The sequence below is a fragment of the Protobothrops mucrosquamatus genome, unplaced genomic scaffold (assembly GCF_001527695.2).
Source record: "Protobothrops mucrosquamatus isolate PMUCROS unplaced genomic scaffold, P.Mucros_1.0 scaffold854, whole genome shotgun sequence".
Classification (NCBI taxonomy): domain Eukaryota; kingdom Metazoa; phylum Chordata; class Lepidosauria; order Squamata; family Viperidae; genus Protobothrops; species Protobothrops mucrosquamatus.
The window spans coordinates 293,224-315,341 of record NW_015387109.1 but is presented as its reverse complement, the minus strand read 5'-3'; the positions used below and the strand labels follow the sequence as shown (position 1 = coordinate 315,341).

Here is a 22,118-nt window from a genome sequence, read left to right as displayed (position 1 = left end):
CAGAGGTCTTCGGTGCAGATTTGAGGGGGGGGTCCTCCCGACGGCAGACGGGCCTGCGCACCGGGATTGCGCCTGCGCGCGTGACACACACACACACACACACGGACTGACACACACATACACACAAACATTCTCCCAGCCGAGGGACATGGGCCGGTTTCTTGAGAGAGGAGCGGCTCGCGGGGTCTAGGAAAGGGAGGGGGGCAGGGAAGGAAGCAGAAGAAGAGTCGAAAGGCGGGACGCCGTCCGGGCGGGGAAGCTCTTGGCCAAGAGGCAGCTGCAGCCGCGGCGGCTCCGGCCCGGGCTGCAGGGGAACCCGATGCACGCAACGCTTCGCCTGCCCGGCAAAGGCTTCCAAGGTGAGGGCGGCGGCGGCGGCGGCGGTGTCGCCTGTTTGTTCTCCGTCCGCATCTTCCACTCCGAGCCAGCCTTTCTGGCGAAGCAGGGAGGGAGGGAGCCCCGCTGCATGTCTCCGTCCTACGGCGGTGATCGGGGGGGGGCGCAGAGGACCCTCTTCTAGGGAAGGACCCCCGGCCGTTCTCCGCTTCTCTCCGGACCGACTGCCACGTTCTTGGGCCTGTTTGTGGCCTTGGAAAAACTCTTGCCTGGGCGTCAATGAAGTATCGGCCGAGCACGAATTGTGGCATATAAATCTTGGAAGAGTTCTGCCTATAGGTTTAGGCTACGCTGTCGTCACGCTCCCAAGTGATTTCCCCCCCTCCTCTGCCTCTCTCTCACCCACTACCCACCGGATTTCCTCTCTGTGGTGGCGGAGGGGCTGGGGATGCCTTTGGGACTGGGTGGCTGCGGTGGAGTTTTCGACTCTTGTGATCGCGTCCCTTTGTTTCCACGGGGGACGCTGAGAAACGCCTGGGCCAAACTCTCAGGAAGTGTAGTGGTCTGAGTGTCAAAAAGTTTTTTTTCTCCTTCCTGACAAGGTTTTTTCCTGGGAGATGCAAGGAAAGCAAGAGTGCCTCTGAGATTCTACCGAGTCTATTTTGTAATTGGTGTGTGTGTGTGTGTGTGTGTGTGTGTGTGTGTGTGTGTGCTATCAGATTTACAGGAAGAAGTGGCTCTTTAGGGTTTGATGGCCCCATCCCCATCTCTCTGAATGGTTTCTACTAATCTTACTGTTTTTACAAATTATTATTTCCTTAGGGGGGCCATCCCATTTTTGTGGGGGTTTTTTTTCCCGTTCCCCCAGATAACCCCAGGAGCCTTCTGTGCATACTTCTAAGGCTTCTGTTGGAGGATTTTTGATTAATGCTTCTATCTATGCTGCATGTCATACAGCATGCTTGACTGCAGCATATATAAGATAAATTTCTCAATTCTCTCCCCTTAGAATAAATAGTTAAGATAGGAGGAAGATGCCTGGATAAGTGATGGTACTTGCTCTGATCAGGAGTTCAAGAAGAGTGAGCTGATGTATTAAAAAAAAATTTAACAGCATTAAAAACATTTTTAACACAATGTTTTTGTTAAAAGCACAGCTCACTCTTCTTGATCTCCTGATCAAAGCAGTACCAGTGCTTATCCAGGCATCTTCCTCCTATCTTAACTATGTGAGTTAAGTTCAAAAGTTAATTGAACTTTTCTTTGTTCAATTAAACATTGAGAGATTAGGAGAAAATAGTTTGGGATAGACTTTCTACCCATCATATGACATCCAGTACTTTCCTGTGTCTCTGAATGGTTATAATTACAGAAGATACTGGAATCCCAGTTCTTTAACAAGGGAAAGGGCAAAAATCCTAACTCTGTAACTTGGTAAATTATTGGGTTTTTTACTTTTAACAAATCCACAATACTGAAGGTTACCAACCCAACTTTATATATAGCCTATGAACTGAATAGTTTAAAAAAAGCCAGTTAAATATGTTCAAATTTTGCCTAAAAGAATTATTTAACCAACTTATTTATTTCATTTTGAATTGTCTCAGAGACGGTGATCTTGTACTGATCTAAAATTGTTGCTTTCATTGGACTATGATGTATATTAAATTGAAATTCAAATTGCTATTTGAGAGATAGTAATTTATGCTAATTTCTTTACTAAGGTGGTCCTTTAGAAAATTTCTGAATATTTTATTGAGACAGCTTTAAGGCAAAGATCCTCCTCAATATAAGCCATTACAAACATTAGTGTTAATTATATTTGTTCCTTGACTTTATCCCAAAAGCTCAAGGCAGTGTAAACATTATTTCCCTGTTCACCATTATTCTCTTAATAACCTGGAAGGTTAGACTGATGGACAATACCTGCCCCAAAGTCATTTAGTGAATTTTCATAGTTTGAAAATAGATTTGAATTTATACGTCTCTAGTTTTTGTCAGGCATTCTTTTCTATAAAAATAGTTTTAAATGTCAAACTTACATCTGCTAGTATTCTGTTTGGAAAAAAATTGATTTTTTTATTTATCACGTGGGTTACTGAAGTTGCATAAGAAAGAAGATAAATTAGTGATTAAACTTCCTTTCTGCAAAACATATTCTCTGCAAGAAAAAACTAGTCAAGTCAGCTATTCTTATACTTGGCATGATGTAAGTTATCCAAGGACAGCTTTCCAGGAAGTTTAGTTTGCTTGTGGAAGGATTAAATTCTTCCTGAAAATTTCCTTCAGAAAAACATAGGTAGCTTATCAAAATAAATGAAACTAGAGTACATTTTATACTGAAAAAAGCAGATATGCCAGCTCAAATTATTTTGACCTAATTATAGTAATTGCATAGTATCAACAAAATATTATTGAACTTTTTAAAGCTTTCCAAGTCAATTATTTTTCTGCATGTGAAAATAGATTTTTTTTTATCAATCCCTATTTATTCCCCCCCCCTTCATGCCATTTTTAAAATCTACATTCTTTTCTGCTCTAGAAATTCAATTTTGGTTCCTTTTTTCTGCTTGAAATTCTTTTGACTTTATTCTTATGCCTTGTTCCATCTCTGCTCTGACCATTTTTTATTTTCCTCATCAATCTAGCTGAAAACTGATTCTGATTCCATGCTAAGTCATAGTTGAAAATGGATTCCATTTGGTACTTCTGAATCCCTGGGGGGAAAGTGAATAGTGATGTGGGCATTTTGTCATCATATTCCTTTCTTAAGGGGAATGGTTTGGTTTTTTGTTAAAATGTGTTGTTCCCAAAGGAGAGGGCAAAGAACTTCAAACTGTGGGTACTTGGAACACTACCAACACCATGAAGTACCAAGAGGAGGAGGGTGTGGCTTTATTTTGTTCAGGCCTATTGTGAAGAAATGCTGAGGAAGAAAAGATGACCTTGAATAAGGTAACAGATCCGTAGATCTGCGGTAGACAGACTTAATAGTATTAGGAGATTTGTAACTAATCTACTTTTTCAGTTTTAACTTAATACTGTAGAGTTGAAAGGGGAGAAGTTAATTTGATTAAGAGAAGGCTTATTTCTCTCTTGCATTCCCATTTGTCATTGTTTTTCTGAAGCAATTCTGATGGATTTGATATGGAGGCCTGTAGACAAATGTTCAAACAGATCTTCTAAACACAACATTGTAAGATGGAAGCATGGATTTCTCTGCATAAGATGCAGCTTTTACTGCATCAATGTTTATTTCTTTGCCAGAAAAATTAAGGTTTTTTTTAAAGATAGTCATTTTAATTAAGGGTTTAATTTTGTTTTTGCTTTTAGATATCTTCTGATTTCTGGAGTTTAAGCCAGGGCAGAGAAGGTCCTAGAAATAATTGTGAATGAAAGTGAAATCCAGGCATTGACATAAAACATATGATATTGTATATATCTTATAGACTAAATTGTCACGTCTTCTGCACATATTTAATAGATTTATATTAAGTTTTTACAATTAGAAATTTTGCTTCAAATGACAATTGAAGGAACATAGAAGAATAGACCTCACTGAATCATAGATTAGTAGGAACATGAGTTATAAATTTGTGCAAATAGTTTTATATTTTTTTAATATTTTAAACTTATTTTTTTATATTGGGAAGAAAAAGTCATTTGAATAGGTTGTCATTTTGACTTTTATATATGTTTACCATATGCTTTAGGCAGTCGCATGCAAAACAATAGGCTTTTTTATAGAATGAAATAAAAATGTCACCTTTGTAAAGGTTCTAATATTAGGACAAGAATTTAACAAAGTGAAGTGATTGAATTAGCATTTAACCCTCAGTATTTCCCTTGAAAGTGAAGGGATTAATTTTCAAGAGCAGTAAAATAAAACACAGTTAAGAACTTGGGAACTAGGTAGATTGCAGTACCTAGCTGATAGCAGTTAATCTCAAAAAGTAAACAGGGTTGGACTGGATTTATAGTGAGTGGAAAATCACTAGGAAATTTGAAGGCTGGTGATAGACTGGCATTAAAAAAATCTAGAAATTAATTAAAATAATTTCTGTGCTGTTGCGAGGAAAATTACATAGATGCATCCATGAAGGCATTAAGAGTTTAGCTTGGCTTGAGGGAATCTTCATTACAGATAGTCCTCGACTTACAACAGTTTGTTTAGTGACTATTCAGAGTTACAATGGCACTGAACAAAGTGACATGACCATTTTTCGCACTTATGACTGTTGCAGCATCCCCACGGTCACATGATTTACATTTCAGTGTTTGATAACTGGTTCATATTTATGTCTAGGGGTCATGTGATCCTCTTTTGCCACCTTCTGACAAGCCAAGTCAATGGGGAAGCCAGATTCACCTTAACAACCGTGTTACTAATTTAACAATGGCAGTGATTCCCTTAACAAATGTGGCAAGAAAAGTCATAAAATGGGACAAAACGGGCAAAACTCACTTAACTCACTAACTTAAATGGGACAAAATTCATTTAATTCACTCACTAACTACATGCATCTACGTGTATGTAGAAAATGTAAAATCATATAAATGCATGTGAAATACATGTATATTGCTTAGGGCTCAAGAATGGATGCTGGTGCTTCCTGAGGCATTTAGATGTGGTGTCAAATTTAAAGGAGATATGGTAATCCCTTTAGGACAACATGAAATACATACTGTCTTTTACAAATTAACTGAGTTGTTTAAAATATCTTTTATCCATGTAATTTCCAATATCAAACTCTGAAATTTTTAGCTTATTTTTTAAAATTATGACTGAGTATCATTTTCCTTAGCTGGTTAGTTAACTTTGGGTCTGTCACTGTTAGCTGACAATATCAGATTCAGGCAACAAGCTAGTTGATCAATTCTTGTCACAACCAAATGGATCAATACTTGATTGATCTGAAAAAAAAACACCACCCTGTATATGAGGAAAATGCTAGGAAGAAAAAAAAAGTTTTGAGATGTTTGAGATCTGCTTATTTCTAGACATTCTAATTAATATATGATCTCAGACTTTCGGAACAAAAGTATCTTGGTGTACATATGTGTGCGAATATGTTTTAAAATTAAAGTGCAGTAAAGTTACTATTAGTAAGTTTTATAAGATGTATGGTTATTATCTAAATATAGATTATACTGTTTCTGTTTGAGGTTATGTTTTTTTTCCCATTCAGGTTTTTACAAATAGTTTGATGTGGTATCTTGTTCCAGCTGAGAAATATTAATTATGCACAAGGAATAGAAACAGAGTGGAATTAGTTTTATGCAGAGCAGTTACATTAAGATACATTCCATAGGATGCCTTAGTAAGTTATCTTCTCTATCAAAAGCTGTGGATATGTCTGTGTTTGTATGTGATTTTCAAATCTTTTATTAGTTTTAGTATTCGGATACAGCTCTGTGCTTGACCTATGATGGCAATCTTCAAATATCTGAAAGGCAACTGAAAGGTAGATTTATTGTTTATGTAAACGCAAGATAGATTTATTCAGTTTATAAATTACAAAGAACTAGAATTTTATTGAACAGCTAAAGTAAGAATTGTTCAATATAGTAGTGTTGGAAGAAAAGTCTTCATCGTGGTTCAGTCCAAGCCGGGGATAAACAACATGGTGACTGCTTTAGAAAGAAGGTTGCAGTTGATTGAAGAGGAGAGCCAGACAGAAAGATGGCTCTGGAAGAAAAAGAGAGAAAAAGGGCTTAGCACATGTAGGGAGTGGGTTTTTATACCGTCTGGAGCCTTTTGTTTGGAGGTTATTTCCTGTTCCTGTTTGAGGCTTTGTATTTCCTGTGTTATGTATTTTGACCTGTGTCCCTTTGGGATCTGTGAGTTAATCCTATTATGTCCTATCTTAGACTTTGGGTGAGGTATGTAGATTTTAGGTGTCTTTGTCTTCCTAAGCTTCTAGCTCCAACTTTCCTGAATGGTCTGCATCTGCATTTGTACAGAGTTAGTTTCTGCTTGGGGGAGGGAGACCTGGGGCTATTAAGAAAACTGGGCATGCTTTTCTGCTTTTTTAAGATCCTTTGAGGAAATATATTTTTCTGCCCTTTTAATATTTCCTTCTCTGGGGGGGGGCTGACTTCCCACAGTAGAAACTATCCTGGGAGTTGATGGACTCTTTCTTTAAAGGTGTTTGCAAATAGAGACTATAATCATCTGCCAGAGAAGATACTTCAGTAGCAGATTCCTGCACTGGGCAGGGAATTAGATTAAATGATCTCCAAAAATGTCTTCCTCCCCCCTTTACATTCTGTGATTGTATTATATTTAGAATGGCATCAAGCAACGGGGGCATATTTTATTGACTTGCGAAGGGCTTTCTAAATGCTCTGAAAGGAATCTGCAGAAAGCATTTTCTTAACTAATCTTTGAAGTACCTTTTTAATATTATTTTGTTGCTTTCCTTTACGTATTGGACCTTGTGTGACTTTTCTGCAGGACATCCTTTTTCTACCTTTCATTCATTCAGTTAAATTGCCTCCTCGGAGATCTGATGTCTTCACTTTTTGATCTACATCTTCTGTTGATCTCATTTAACGTGGGAAATCCCCTCATAGCTTTGAGTGTTATATGTAGTCCTCAGCTTACGATCACAGTTGAGGATTGAATTTCTGTTGCTAAGCAAGTGAATCTCACCTAATTTTATGACAAGTTCAGTAAAAAATTGTTTACATCTTAATGGCAATATTTTTACATAGCACACACATACGCTGTGCTTCTTGAGTGCAAATTGACAGTAGACAGGAGTTATTGTGAAATAATTGAAGACCTAGATCTCTGTGTCCCTTTTTTGAAACCATTATCAGGTTTTATGGTAATTACCATAAATAATCCACTGTGGTTGCTCCTAAATCTGTCTAGTCCTTAAATTAAGTTTACATAGGTAACAAAATAAATTGCTATAATGTTATGGCTTGAAATTTTGATATATTGGTGCTCAGCAGTTGAGGCAGGCTAGAAAGGCCAGATTTTCCTTGACAATGCAGTTTCTTAACTCTGACTAAACGTAGGGGTGTGATACACAAGAAACAGAATTGCTGACCATTGCTGATCTTTCCAAGTGCCTGCTATTCTACAGGCATTCAAATGTATTTAAGTTTTTCAAGTTCTCTGGAAACCCACTAAGAAGATAGGATACCAACTTCCCTATTTCTGTAAAAGGCTTCAGCTCTGTCACACTAAAATTATAAATATTTACTTTTTTCAGATTAGGGTAATGGCTATGAAATTTATGGTAGTGTTAAATTTCTCTCTCATAAAAGCAAAGAATCTCAGTAAGTATTTATTTGGGCTTAGTCACAACCAATGTCTGCTTTGCTCTTCATTGCAAGCATGATCTTCTGGAGTTGGTACTGTTCTCTTTCTGAATGAGAGAGATGGATCACAATTGTCTGTAGTCTCTTTTTGCTTCTCATTTAATTGTTTGCTTGCATATTTCTTGGTTTTATTACAGAACTTAAAGATAGAGGTGCTATAGGACAAGAGAATTGGGGGTGGGGCTTCTTTCAGTTTTTATTTCTGCTTTTTAATTTGCCTTTATCCTGTCTATGCTATGAATTACTTTGGTTAAGGTCACTAATGAGACTGAAAGGATTACAATCCATGCAGATAGTCCTCAGGCAATTGGGACTGGGAATTCCATCACTAAGCAACACAGTCATAAAGCATGATGTCATGTGATCCCATGACCGCACTGACTTATGACAGCAGTTTCAGCCATTCCAGTTGTTAAGCATACCCCACACAGATTGTTTGTTTGTTTATTAAAATTTCATGCTGCCCATCTCCCCTCTAAGGTGACTGTGTTCTTAAGTGTGACATCATGTGATTGTCATTTATGATCTCTTGCCAGCTTCCCGATTGACACTGCTTGTCAGAAGTTGGCAGGGAAGGCAACACATTCATTCATTCATTCACCAAATTTATATAGCTGTCCATCTCACAAGAAGTGACTAGGCCCGTGGTGGCGAACCGGTGGCACGCAGAGCCCTCTCTGTGGGCACGCACACCATCGCCCCAGTCCTAGGCCTTCAGCTGTGTTTTATAAAAACTTTTTGCTTTAGGCTTCTGCCGCCGTGTACAAAAAAAAGGTTCAATCAATCAATTTCAACTTCTTGTGGGAAAAAAATGATCTCGTAAAGTTGGGATTGAACTTTTTAGTCCTACCTAGTCTGCCGTTACCACCATAGCCACGCCCACCCAATGGGCCACGCCCACCCGGCACCCAATGATACATAAGTGGGTTTTGGGTTGCAATTTGGGCACTCGGTCTCTAAAAGGTTCGCCGTCACTGGACTAGGCAATCTACAGCAAAAAATATAAAAACAATAAACTTGTAAAAGGTGATCATCTGACTGGGGGATGCTGCAACCATTGTAATTGCAAGCTGGTTGCCAAGTCCCTGAATTGCGATCCCATGATTACAGGGGTGCTGTGAGGGTTGCAACTTTGAGGAACAGTTGTCAGTCCCTTTGCTTAGTGCTGTCCTAACTTTGAACAGTCACTGTACAAGTGGTCATTAATCAAGGACTATTGTACCTTTTCTTGCCATCATAATCTCAAAAAAAGTAACTTGTCTTTGGAAGTTGACTTTCATGTGAAATTATTTTCTTCTATGGGCATTTTTATTATTTTTAGCCTTAGTGAGACACAAAAAGGTAAATGTTCCTGTGAGTTGAGCTTGACCACTGATATAATATTAGAGATATCCATGTCAGTGTTTGGGCAGCAGTGTGAAAGTGGTTTGCCATTGTGTTCTTCCGGGATATTTTCCTGATTTTCCAGTCTAACCTGTGGCCATGGAATTCCTTGCTGTTTCCTTTTCAAGTAGGCACCTCGCTTAGGGTTTTCAGATCTATCAGGATTGAGCTAGTTGCCCTGTTTAGGCTTAGAGAAGTCAACTCTTTAATAAATAAATTACGGCAATGTGGAATGCAAATGCTCAGTGTGTCAACACCTATCCTGGATTTCCATCATACCAATAGCCTCTTATATTGGTAGTCCTCGACTTAGTGATTGTTTAAAGTTACAGTGGCACTGAAAAAACTGACTTATGACTGTTTTTCACATTTACCATTGTTGGGGCATCCCCATGGTCATGTGATCAAAATTTGGATATTTGGCAATTGGTTCATATTCATGATGGTCCTGGGATCATGTGAAGCCAGATTCACTTAACAACCATGTAGCTAGCTTAACTGCAGTGATTCACTTAACAACTGTGGCAATAAAAATCGTGGAATGGGGTAAAATTCACTTAACAGTTATCTCCCTTAGCAACAGAAATTTTGGATCAATTGTGGTCATAGGTTGAGGCTCACCTGTAGTATCTCCTATTCTTCACTTTGCTGTGCCTTAATAACTGTTCTTTGCTCAGCCCTACCAGGTGCAATAGAACCTGTTGCTATTGTTGAATGCTTGTCAGGTTTCAGTTGTGAAAATAGATACAAGCTGGTTCTTTTCTAGTAACATACCTCCAAAAGAGTATGAGGAGAACTTACTCTGAATCTGAGGTAGGACTACTCCTCTGCAAAGGCACACGTACTTTGGAGCACGTGAGCAGGTAGTGGAGATAATTAGCCAACACAGATAATTAGCCATCCATGATGTATTGCCATACCTGCTGCTTTCCAGAACTTTCAAGCTTTTCTATAAAGCTTTTTGTGCTTTTGCTTGTTTGACACATATAATAGCATCATAAAAACTAAGGAAATAATACTTGGACATTTGTGGGGATAATACGTAAGCTAGAGATTTCTGTTCTTTTATATTATTCATTGGTTGCATAATCAAAACTTGCACTTATGTGACTTTTTGCAGGAGTATTAAGGACAATGTTTCCCCTCCCCCCTCCTTCAGGTGGCGACAGACAAAGTTGCAGGGAAATTCAGTTCTACTCTCTCATGGGTGAAGAACACTGTCAGTCAAATGGCCAGCCAGGTGGCAAGTCCATCTGTTTCATTACACACTACATCCTCCTCTACCACACATTCCACTCCAGCCATGTCTCCATCATCGCCAGCAGAACTGAGTCCTGATGACGTAGAGTTATTGGCTAAATTAGAAGAACAAAACAGGTAAGTGATCATCACTTTGACATTTATACTGTAGTGAAAAGGCATCACAAATTAATCTGCTGTTCTATATAAATAAAAATGTAAATGTTCGTTTGTTCAAAATCTTAAATCTCCAAAAGTTCTTCACCGATTGCTTTGAAATTTTGACACAACGTTGCATTCGAATACGCGCGTGTATTTATATACCTACTATTATACCTACTATTTTACCTGTGACAGGTAAAAACATGCTTTTTTTGAAAAACGGCGCCATCTGTTGGACGTAAAAGCAACAGAAACGTGCGCTTTCTCTTTTCTTTCTTTTCCATTTAACCAGACTGAGCCACAGCAACGCGTGGCCGGGTACAGCTAGTTTAAAATAAAGCTTCTTTTAGATATTTATGAAAATGCTTCAGCAGGCTCCAAAAGTATAAAATAAACTAACAAGGTTTGTCCTGTCAGAAGTTTCATTTGCTTTGTCCCACCATCACTTGTTCAATTTTGAAACTTTTTTTATTTATTTAATCAAACTGTGTAGTGGTCTTGCTCAATACGTGGCTCAGAGGGACCAGCAACAAGATACATGTGTTTACAAATGAGTTAATGTAAATTATATATGACATGTATGTTTCTGTAAGTATATGATCAGTACGTTATTTTGGTTGCTTTTTTTAAAAAGGAAAACCTTTATGCTTTGTTGAAATCTGAGCTGTTGTATTGTGTCTGTATTCAAGATCATAAAGTTTAACTTTTTTTTCCTTTTAAATCGTTTCTACTTTATTTTAAAATCTTTACAAGGTTTTTGGAAAGGATTGATTAACTTTAGTGACCACATAGAGAAATCTTCTACAGGAGATTTATTCCTAACTAGGTGCTTCAATTCTTCCAGTGGTATACCAACCGCTACTATAATTGAGCCCATCCACTTTGCTGCTGGCAGTCTTTTTTTGCTTCTCTTTCTCAAAATTAAAGATTTCTTAAGAAATCTGGGTCTTTGCATAATGTAGCCAAAATATGATAATTTGAATTTGGTCTTTTGTCTCTCAAGTTAGAAATCTGGATTGGTAAATTGTATGATCCGTTTGTTTATTTTCTTGGTCATCCATGGATTTCTCAATAATCTTCTTTAAAATCAAATTTCAAAAGCATTGTTTTTATCCTGCTTCTTCAGGAGGAAATTTTGTTAGTATCAGAGAGAAAACTGTTGGTTACCTGATTCATATCTTTGTCGGTATAGACATACCAGGGCATTTGGATATTTTTTTCCAAAGCCTTCATTGTTTCTCTAGTAAGTCGCTACCCAAGTTGTTGAAAGCAGTATACAAGTTTAAATTGTTATGATTGGATGCACAGTCAGCCAGATGTTTAGACTGGATTTGGCATTTTTATTCACCTATTGAGTCCTTCCCAAGGTTCTGGGATAGACAGATGTTTTAAGGCCGGGGTGTCAAACTGCCGGTCTGCGGGCCAGATGTGTCATGCCGAAACTGCGCCCACCCCCATTGCTGGCAATGGGAAAAAAGTCGCAACATGTCACGTGACGTTGCGAGTTTGACACCCCTGTTTTAAGGTGTTAAATTATTATTGTTACTATATACACAACAATGTGAAGTCACAGGTTCCAGTTTTTTAACTGGTGTTGGCCTTCATATTCATCAGGTTTTTCCCAAGAACCTAGGATGTTGAAATATATTGGCATAGTATATCTGCGTATCTAAGCAGTGTGGCCTTTTGTAACTGACAGATGGAAATTTTCTTAACACAGAGATTTTCTAAATGCTATCCAAGATTGTATTGTGTGACCTTCAAGTATGTGGATAACCACTGGGACCACCATGGGCTTTCAACTTTGAATTTCAGATCTTAATACTTTGTGATCTTCTCCAGTTCTTTGACTTCTATTTTACTACTCCCTGCTATTGCCACATCAATTATGCATACTTTATGCACAGACATTAACAACATCTATAAACCGTGCAAAACAGACAATCAACTACTAGCCCAAAAGAGGAAAAGACTCCAGTAATCAGCACCAGTAATCAGCACTCGGATCAGCATAGTTTAGCTCTAAGGTCAACTTCAGACCAATAATCAAGAAAGCAATACCTCAGTCAAGAAACTGCCACAGAGCCATTAGTAAACAGCCCAACCAAAGAATCCCTAAGACCACCCCCCACCCACACAGATAGGCAAGACACCAGAATATAAACCATCAGCAAACAGCACTCCTTACTAGCACTGACCATGTTACCTAGTTAGAGTAATAAAACGTCGGCAAGAAAACAAGCAAGCTCAGAGAGCACCAAGGACGCCTCCCACTTTTTCTTTTTAACCACAGTTATATCTGGTGTTACGAGCCAAGAGTTATCAGTCAATATTCTGAAATACCACAATATTTTAGCCTGCTCATTTTCAAATAACTTTTTCAACTATATGTTCCCACCATTTTTTCATTATGGGCACATGATAATTCTTCCCAGTGAATTATTTCAGTGACTATGCTATATTGTTGTTTATAATCAGTTTTTGCAATCTTCTTGAACAATTCCGGAAGTTGAAGTCCATACATCTTAAAGTTACGAGGTTTGATAAACATTGATTTAAATAATCTCTTAACTGCATGTTCCTTTAATGAATGGAGAAGATCACCTTATATCTTGTAGGTAAGATAGATAAACTCCCTTCAGGAACACTACATGGAATTTTCTTGGCATCAACATAGAAATGGTTTTACATTGCCTAATATTGGCATGTTTGTCTTTTCAGTGTAGACCAGGGTTAGTCAACCTTGGCTCTTTTATGACTCGTGGACTTCAACTCCCAGAATTCCTGAGGCAGCTAAGCTGGCTCAGGAATTCTGGGAATTGAAGTCCATGAGTCATAAAAGAGCCAAGGTTGACTACCCCTGGTGTAGACTAAGCCTTGACGTTTCCTTGAAACCTCCCATCTGACTCAAGTCTTTCCCTGCTTAGCGCAGATAAGCTCTACTAGATGGTGCCACCTAGTGGTGCTTCTGACCAATACAATAATACATTGGGTTATTATAATTATTACAAAAGGGTAGTTTCTTTTAATCTTGAACTAAGTATTCTGTGTCGTGAAGTAATTAGAGAAGAAGCTGTTTTAAGTACTACTTACGGGTCTATGAAACCCTTCACAGTAGGATTACAGTGAACCAAAATAACTTTTCAGTTAATCAGTTACTTTTTAAAGGATCTATTCCTACATTAGAGGGAACCTTTTGTTGACTTTGGTTATTTTATGTATAGTATCATTTATTGTTTGCCTGTCTGTAGAGGGCCAGTTTTTGGATATTTTGTGGTTGGAAGAATAATCTTGTCGATATCCTTTGAAAAACATTGTCTATATAAAATAGTGGTCATTAAATGTTTTCATTAATTTTTTTGAAGGGCTCTAATAATTCAAATATCGGAAGTATAATTTATATTATTTATTTATTAGATTTAGATCACATTTTTTTCTACAGGAGCTCAAGGTTATCATACACAGTGCTTTGTCATTCCATTTTCTCCACAAGAACAACTTCTGAGATGGGCTGGTCTGAGAGAATGACTGGTCCAAAGTCATGCAAAAATGCAGTGGGACAGGGAAAGGTAAAAAAGAGGTAAAGGAAAAGGAGGCAGTTTATGTGAAAGGAAAGCAAACATTGGTAGGTCTTGTGAAAAAAGTGAACCCTCATTCTGTTTGTAAGTATGGAGTTCTGTACCTCTAAACAAAAACAATGCATATCTATATTATCCATTCCTACAATGTTATAATTCAATAAAGTTTCAATTCTTTATGCACTCTAGATCATAGGTGTCAAACTCGATCACGTCACGTGCCATATCGTGACATTTTTTGCCTTTGCGGAGCCAGGGTAGGTGTGGCCTGCACGTGACGCATCCGGCCCATGGCCCGCCAGTTTGACACCCCTGCTCTAGATCTTCTGAATCATGAGGGAATATAACAATACCTGCTGCCCCAATTGTTTAACCAGCACATCAGCTTAGTATAATAACTCTTCAGTATCTTAACAGGGTGTTGGCAACATGCTTTTAAAGTACATGTATTTTTATTTCCAAAATAATTTTAGAAGAAATGATACTGTTTTGACCATTAACCCGGTTTCATCACATCTATACAAATCTCTATGTGGTGATCCGAATTTTCTTTCATCCAGCATATAATTAAGAATTGCTACTGTGGTTAAATAACCGAGAAGGGACTTGTTTCTTGTCGGTCTATATATCCAGATCTGATCTAGCCCATAAATTAATGATAAATGACAGCAAAGGCAATGTAGGCGGTCTCCTATCCTGTAAACTGACTTGTTATGCTTGAATTAGTTCTTTACAGGTTGTCCTCATTTCCTGTGTTAAAATACTTTTCTTGTTGTTGTTGTTTAGACCATTGTCAGCTGGTTGGTTTCACTGTCTCTTTTTCAGAAATGAGCGTGTGTCACACTTCAGCCTACTTTTTCCCCATCCAGCAAGTTTTGAGTTTTACCCACTTTCATGCTTGGATAATAAGTTGTTTTTTGGAAAATTTCTGAGATTGTGGTACACACTTTATAAATTGATTTAAGATTATTTTTAAAAAACATAACCATATTTGTTTAGTGTAGGGACAAAAGGAATATTCTAACAAGTTGGATGAATTGGCTGCTGTCATCACTTATAAATGTAAACACCTTTCCTTTGCAAACTTGAAGAACTACCGGCCTAGATTTGATAAATGTCTGAGTGGAGTTTTAAAATTATTACTTTATGTGTTGGAAGGGGGAATCTTTTGATCTGAGCAGATGTAGAAGAGTTTACAGAAATATGTCTATGAAAAAGAAGAAAGACTGATGTTTTCTCTGGACACGTAATATAAAATACTTTTTATACAAGTATCAAGTTAAAGAATGGGTTAAGTTTTCCCCCCCTGAACCAAAGTTAGTTTGGTTCAGTCCCAGTGAATAACTAATCTTATTTGTAAAAGGTAAATCATTAATGGAAATGAAATGACTTACAGTACTTTGTGCTTATGGCATTAAACTCAATTTTGTTAATTAAAGAGCTATGAACATATTCAGGTAAGTTATTCATAATAGAATAATGATTTTGCAGTATAGTTGTGTTTTCTACATTGCGGTTTTATAGCATTACAGCTAAAAGTATTGTTTGCTTTTAGAATATACCCTGCATTTTCTAAGCTTGTTTGGAATTTGGACTTGTTTGTTGTGAAGCTTGTAAAGTACAGAGCTTCTTGGAATAGAGCCTTGCAACTTTGCTCTGTTAAGTAGGTGAATTCGTCACAATTTCACACCTATATTATTAGAATCAAAGAAGTAGCATAGTATCTATTAAATTTGAGAGAAGGAATACGCAGAAGCTCTTTCATGAATCCTGTAAAAGTGCACATACGATTATTTATTTATTTATTTATTTATTCAGTTTCTGTAGCCACATCTCAGTCAGTGAGTCTTCATTTCATGAACTTATTTTCTTAAAATGGGTGTGGGAGTCAAATTCGGGGGTGAAGACACAATAACATGAGGGAATAAATGGTAGGGGAGATGTTTAATTCTTTGTGTTCCTGATCAATTTTCCTGACAGATGGTGCCTCCCCAGTGCCCGGGGAGAGAGGCTGAAATTTTCAAGCCATAGTCCATGTAATCTCTTGAGAAAGGTATTGAAATGTATGATGTGCCTATGCTCCTTTTGTCCTCTTCCCGGGCTCTCAAAAGTAAAATTTCTGACTGGGAATTATAGTTCTCCTGAAGAGATAGGGTCTTTTTGAAACAAACTGTAATATTATGTCATTGCCAGGGTACTATATAGTTTTTTGTAGACTATACAAATACATATCTGGAAAACATTTTTTTAAAAAATCGGTATTTGTTTCCTTATATATTTATCGGGTTCTTCAATCCCAAAATATTTTCAAAAAGATCCTCCCTGAGGATCGAAAAGGCAGCTAAATGGCCTTGGACTTCTTGCTCTTTCTCCGTTCAAAAACAGCCTATGAGAAGCTGTCTGAAAAAGAAACCGTTTTGTCACATCCTGCACTGATAGCTTCACCAAATGAACTTGGGGCAGGCCAGAAGATCCTTCAACTAAACAGAACAAATGGTAAAAATGTATACAGGTGGTCCTCGGCTCATGACCACAGTTGAGCCCCAAATTTCCATTGCTACGTCAGGACAGTAGTTAAATGAGTTTTGCCCCATTTTAGGACCTTTCTTGCCACAGTTGTTTAAGTGAATCACTGCAGTTGTTAAGTTAGTAACACGGTTGTTAAGTGAATTTGGCTTCCCCGTTGACTTTGCTCGTCAGATCGCAAAAGGTGATCACATGACCTCGGGACACTGCAACTGTCATAAATACATGCCAGTTGCCAACTGTCCAAATTTTCATTGCATGATCATGGGGATGCTGCATTGGTCGTAAGTGTGGAAAAACGGCCATAAATCACTTTTTTCAGTGATGTTGTAACTTCCAACGATCATTAAAAATGGTTGTAAGTCAAGGACAACCTGTATTGTAATAAAGTACACAAGGATCAAACCAACCCATAATGGTGCATGTAGGGGTAATCTATATGTGGGGATAAACGGAGACTAAAAAAGTAGGTTTCCTTCCCTGCCACCACCCCTTAGTCACAATCCAGTTTCTCAGTTCCACATCAGCGCCCTGGAAAAACCAGTTGACGGTTGAAGAGGAAAACATCGCCCACATTAGTTCTGGCTCAGCTACAAAAAGGGAAACCACACAGAACTTTTGGGAGTCTTTAGTTTAGCCAAGCTAAGGTCGGTCTAGAAAGCAATCAGGCAGTTCTAGGATTTCCCCCCCCCCAAAAAAAAACAACTTTATTAATAAAGTGACAAAAGAGGATACGTACTCAGCATGTAATATCAAAAGATAAAATACCACTGTCCCCAGCACAATTCTGCTTTACAGCCTTTCCTGAAGCAACCCCTCTCATCTGGGACTCCAGCCCCCTGAAAAACCCCAAACCCACTTCCTGTTCAGAATAAGAAAGAATCTCATCTTTTCCTATGTTAGCTGTCAAGGGTGAGGTGAAAGAATTGAATAGAAGCTGTGATTTTTACATTAGATCAATTGTTGGATGATGATTTTTTTAAAAACCATTTTCTATGCTGATGCAATTTTTCTGCCTTATTACAACGTCAAATGATGGTTAGTTTAGACCAGCAACACTGTCAGTTCCAGATACAGCTAAATTATTAGAAGTGCTCATCAAATCCTTTCGGATAAAAAGAGCCCACAATTAGTCTTTAGAGATATTTGTTATGAATAAATTTGATGCAATGATTTTAAAAAGTGGAATTTCCAAAAGGTATGGAAAGCACTTTTAACATCGGTATCAAAAATGTCAGTAGTTCTTAGACTATAGCTTTTTTTTTGACATAAATGATATTTTGGATTTATTGAATTATTATGTACGCTTGTATGAAAAGATAAATCATTATATTGTTGGAAATGCAGTGAGAATCATGCTTTATTTATTGATTGATCAGATTTGAATGCCACCTGACTCTCAACAATTCTGGGCAGCTCATTAAAACATATTTTTGTAATGCCCTAAAATTATTAAATGCTATGAATATGTTAATATATTTCTGGGAAGAAATAATATGTTAACTCGACTTGCATGATCATGTTCTTTTGAACTATTTACCTATTATATGGAAATTGATAATTGGACAATGGAAATTGATTCTCCATGTCATTCTTATTGCTAGAGAATTTACCATACACTTGTTCATAAATTGCAAACAACTTCAGCTCTTCAATCTGAATAATCGGTATCTTTCCGATACAGATTACTCAGATTGAAGAGCTGAAATTGCTTGCAATTTATGAACAAGGTTTTTTTTTGTTTATTTACTTATTTATTAAATGTATATGCCACCTATCTTGCTGTTCAAAGTGACCCTTGTTTACCTAAATTACATCTAGATGTTTACAATTAAATATACCGGTAATCATATTTCATTGAAATTTCTGTGTAGAATTTATAATATATTATATATATATATATATATATATATATATATATATATATATATATATATATATATATATATATATATATGCGCATTGGAAATCATGATCATGTGACTGCAGCTAAGTGCAGCTGTCACAACTTTGTGAATACAATTGGTGTGAAGAGCCACGAAATTTCCATTACTCAGGAGTAACATGAACNGGTTTCCTTCCCTGCCACCACCCCTTAGTCACAATCCAGTTTCTCAGTTCCACATCAGCACCCTGGAAAAACCAGTTGACGGTTGAAGAGGAAAACATCGCCCACATTAGTTCTGGCTCAGCTACAAAAAGGGAAACCACACAGAACTTTTGGGAGTCTTTAGTTTAGCCAAACTGAGGTCGGTCTAGAAAGCAATCAGGCAATTCTAGGATTCCCCCCCCCCCCCCCAAAAAATCAACTTTATTAATAAAGTGACAAAAGAGGATACGTACTCAGCATGTAATATCAAAAGATAAAATACCACTGTCCCCAGCACAATTCTGCTTTACAGCCTTTCCTGAAGCAACCCCTCTCATCCGGGACTCCAGCCCCCTGAAAAACCCCAAACCCACTTCCTGTTCAGAATAAGAAAGAATCTCGTCTTTTCCTATGTTAGCTATCAAGGGTGAGGTGAAAGAATTGAATAGAAGCTGTGATTTTTTACATTAGATCAATTGTTGGATGATGATTTTTTTAAAACCATTTTCTATGCTGATGCAATTTTTCTGCCTTATTACAACGTCAAATGATGGTTAGTTTAGACCAGCAACACTGTCAGTTCCAGATACAGCTAAATTATTAGAAGTGCTCGTCAAATCCTTTCGGATAAAATGAGCCCACAATTAGTCTTTAGAGATATTTGTTATGAATAAATTTGATGCAGTGATTTTAAAAAGTGGATTTTCCAAAAGGTATGGAAAGCACTTTTAACATTGGTATGAAAAAGGCCGGTAGTTCTTAGACCAGGGGTAGGCAACTTTGGCTCTTTTATGACTCGTGGACTTCAACTCCCAGAATTCCTGAGCCAGCATGGCTCAGCTTGGAAACCTCTCCCTTTCCCCTCAGCATGGCTGGCTCAGGAATTCTGGGAGTTGAAGTCCACGAGTCATAAAAGAGCCAAGGTTGCCTACCCCTGTCTTAGACTATAGCTTTTTTTTGACATAAATGATATTTTGGATTTATTGAATTATTATGTACGCTTGTATGAAAAGATAAATCACTATATTGTTGGAAATGCAGTGAGATTCATGCTTTATTTATTGATTGATCAGATTTGAATGCCACCTGACTCTCAGCAATTCTGGGCAGCTCATTAAAACATATTTTTGCAATGCCCTAAAATTATTAAATGCTATGAATATGTTAATATATTTCTGGGAAGAAATAATATGTTAACTCTACTTGCATGATCATATTCTTTTGAACTATTTACCTATTATATGGAAATTGATAATTGGACAATGGAAATTGATTCTCCATGTCATTCTTATTGCTAGAGAATGTACCATACACTTGTTCATAAATTGCAAACAACTTCAGCTCTTCAATCTGAATAATCAGTATCTTTCCAATACAGATTACTCAGATTGAAGAGCTGAAATTGCTTGCAATTTATGAACAAGGTTTTTTTTTTTGTTTGTTTGTTTATTTATTTATTAAATGTATATGCAATCTATCTTGCTGTTCAAAGTGACTCTTGTTTACCTAAATTACATCTAGATGTTGATTACAATTAAATATAATCATATTTCATAGATTATATATTGTATTTCATAGAATTTATAATATATATTATAATATGTGCATGCTTCTTATGCATGTATATATATAATAAGATAAGCCATGACCCGTTGGGTCATTCTTTAAGAGATATTTCCTTACCTACGCCGAGAAACAGAATGACTACGGGCAGGCAAAAAAAACGGCGGGAGCAACTTCCCCATTGACTTTGCCTGTGAGAAGCTGGCAGGGAGCATTGGAAATCATGATCATGTGACTGCAGCTAAGTGCAGCTGTCACAACTTTGTGAATACAATTGGTGTGAAGAGCCACGAAATTTCCATTACTCAGGAGTAACATGAACGTTTTGCATGCCTTTTTTTAACTTAGCAGATTTGCAGTACTTTGATTCAGAAATGTTTGCCCTATGATGCATCATTTTAACTAATTGGTTACAAACAGACAGGAGAGTTTTAGTAGTATATAAATACAGGCCTGAGAAGTCCATATATATTTTTATTTTTCTGTTTTGTTTTTTTGTTTAATCAAAGGCAATTTTTTTTTCATTTTTTAAAAAACTGTATAGTTGAGATTTAAGAAACACAGTTTCTTGAACAGTTTCTTTAACGTAGTTAAATTCTGCAAAATATAATATTTTTTCTGCGAGAAAATGGAATTTGACTTACAGTAATATTTTGTATGAATGAAGAGAACAACCTGTTGAATATTTTGACAGTCGAGAAACCCATTTTATGTTTTTTTTCCAGATTGCTGGAGACGGACAGCAAATCACTGAAATCGGTAAATGGGTCAAGAAGAAACAGCGGATCCTCACTTGTGTCTAGCTCATCGGCTTCTAGCAATCTTAGCCATCTTGAAGAAGATTCCTGGATCCTCTGGGGAAGAATAGTAAATGAATGGGAAGATGTACACAAAAAGAAAGAGAAACAGATTAAGGTTTGTTGAGTGTTGTTATTCAGTATTAGTTTTAGAAATATGCCTCTCCGACTGGCAATTCAGGAAATCTCTTGATGTAGTCTGCACTGAATTCAATGAAAACAGATGATATGAAACATGACTGGACATGAAGGGATATAGTTTAGCCTTCTCCAACTGGCTTCTTTGGATATATTGGACTTCACTTTTGTCTGTGGAGATTCTCAGTCATCCAGGTTATAGTTGTCCCAAAGATGCTTTTTCATGAGGCAACAAGGAAGTCCAGCTGCCTCGTGAAAAAGCATCTTTGGCACTTCACCTTTGGTAATCCATCAGCCAGGATGGCCCTTAGTCATGGAGAGTGGGAATTATGGGAAATGTATTCCAACATATCTGAGAGCTATCCAGCTGGACAAGACCAATATCAATCACTTTTAAATATATATATATCATAAAATATAAGACAATGTGCTGCAGTTAAATAGTTGCATAGGTACAAATTACTGAAGGTTTCAGAAGTAATACATGAAATGTAACCAATGTGATGCCCTGTATTAAAATGTTTACTTTTTAATTATCTGTCTATGGAACTCACAAAAGATTTCCTTAGATACTAGGTTTGATATAAAATAAAATTCTCAGATCGGTCCATATAGGTGTGAGTAGGAGAGAGAAATCCATAGTTGAGTTATACGTTCACTGGCATCAACCAAATTTATAACCATCCAAAAGAACGTGCAAGCTTTCAATTTCTCCACAACTTTTTTCATCAGTCAAGTTGACATAAAAGCAGAAGGTGACTAAATGCTTAGACAATAATCCATATTGTATGAATGAGATTTATAGCACAAGTGTAAGGACAGCACGATGCTACCGCAGGGCTTCAAATGTAGTTGTAACAGAGCAGAAATGTTGACCAAAAGTAAAATTTATATAGTTTATTAAAAATGATATCGTTATTGGTTTATTTGTTTACTTTAAAAATATCTTATGTTACTTGGTTTGCCTATGAA

General features: G+C 37.1%; 1 protein-coding gene across 1 annotated transcript in view; it reads left to right on the top strand.

The window, feature by feature from the left end:
- Positions 1 to 264: 264 nt before the first annotated feature.
- The window catches only part of EVI5 (ecotropic viral integration site 5), a 78,633-nt gene continuing 56,779 nt past the window's right edge, over positions 265 to 22,118 (top strand). The window contains exons 1-3 of the mRNA XM_029284703.1: positions 265 to 359; positions 10,214 to 10,431; positions 20,937 to 21,126. Coding sequence (XP_029140536.1) covers positions 10,283 to 10,431; positions 20,937 to 21,126 — 339 coding nt within the window. The 5' untranslated portion in view covers positions 265 to 359; positions 10,214 to 10,282. The remainder of the gene's footprint in view (positions 360 to 10,213; positions 10,432 to 20,936; positions 21,127 to 22,118) is intronic.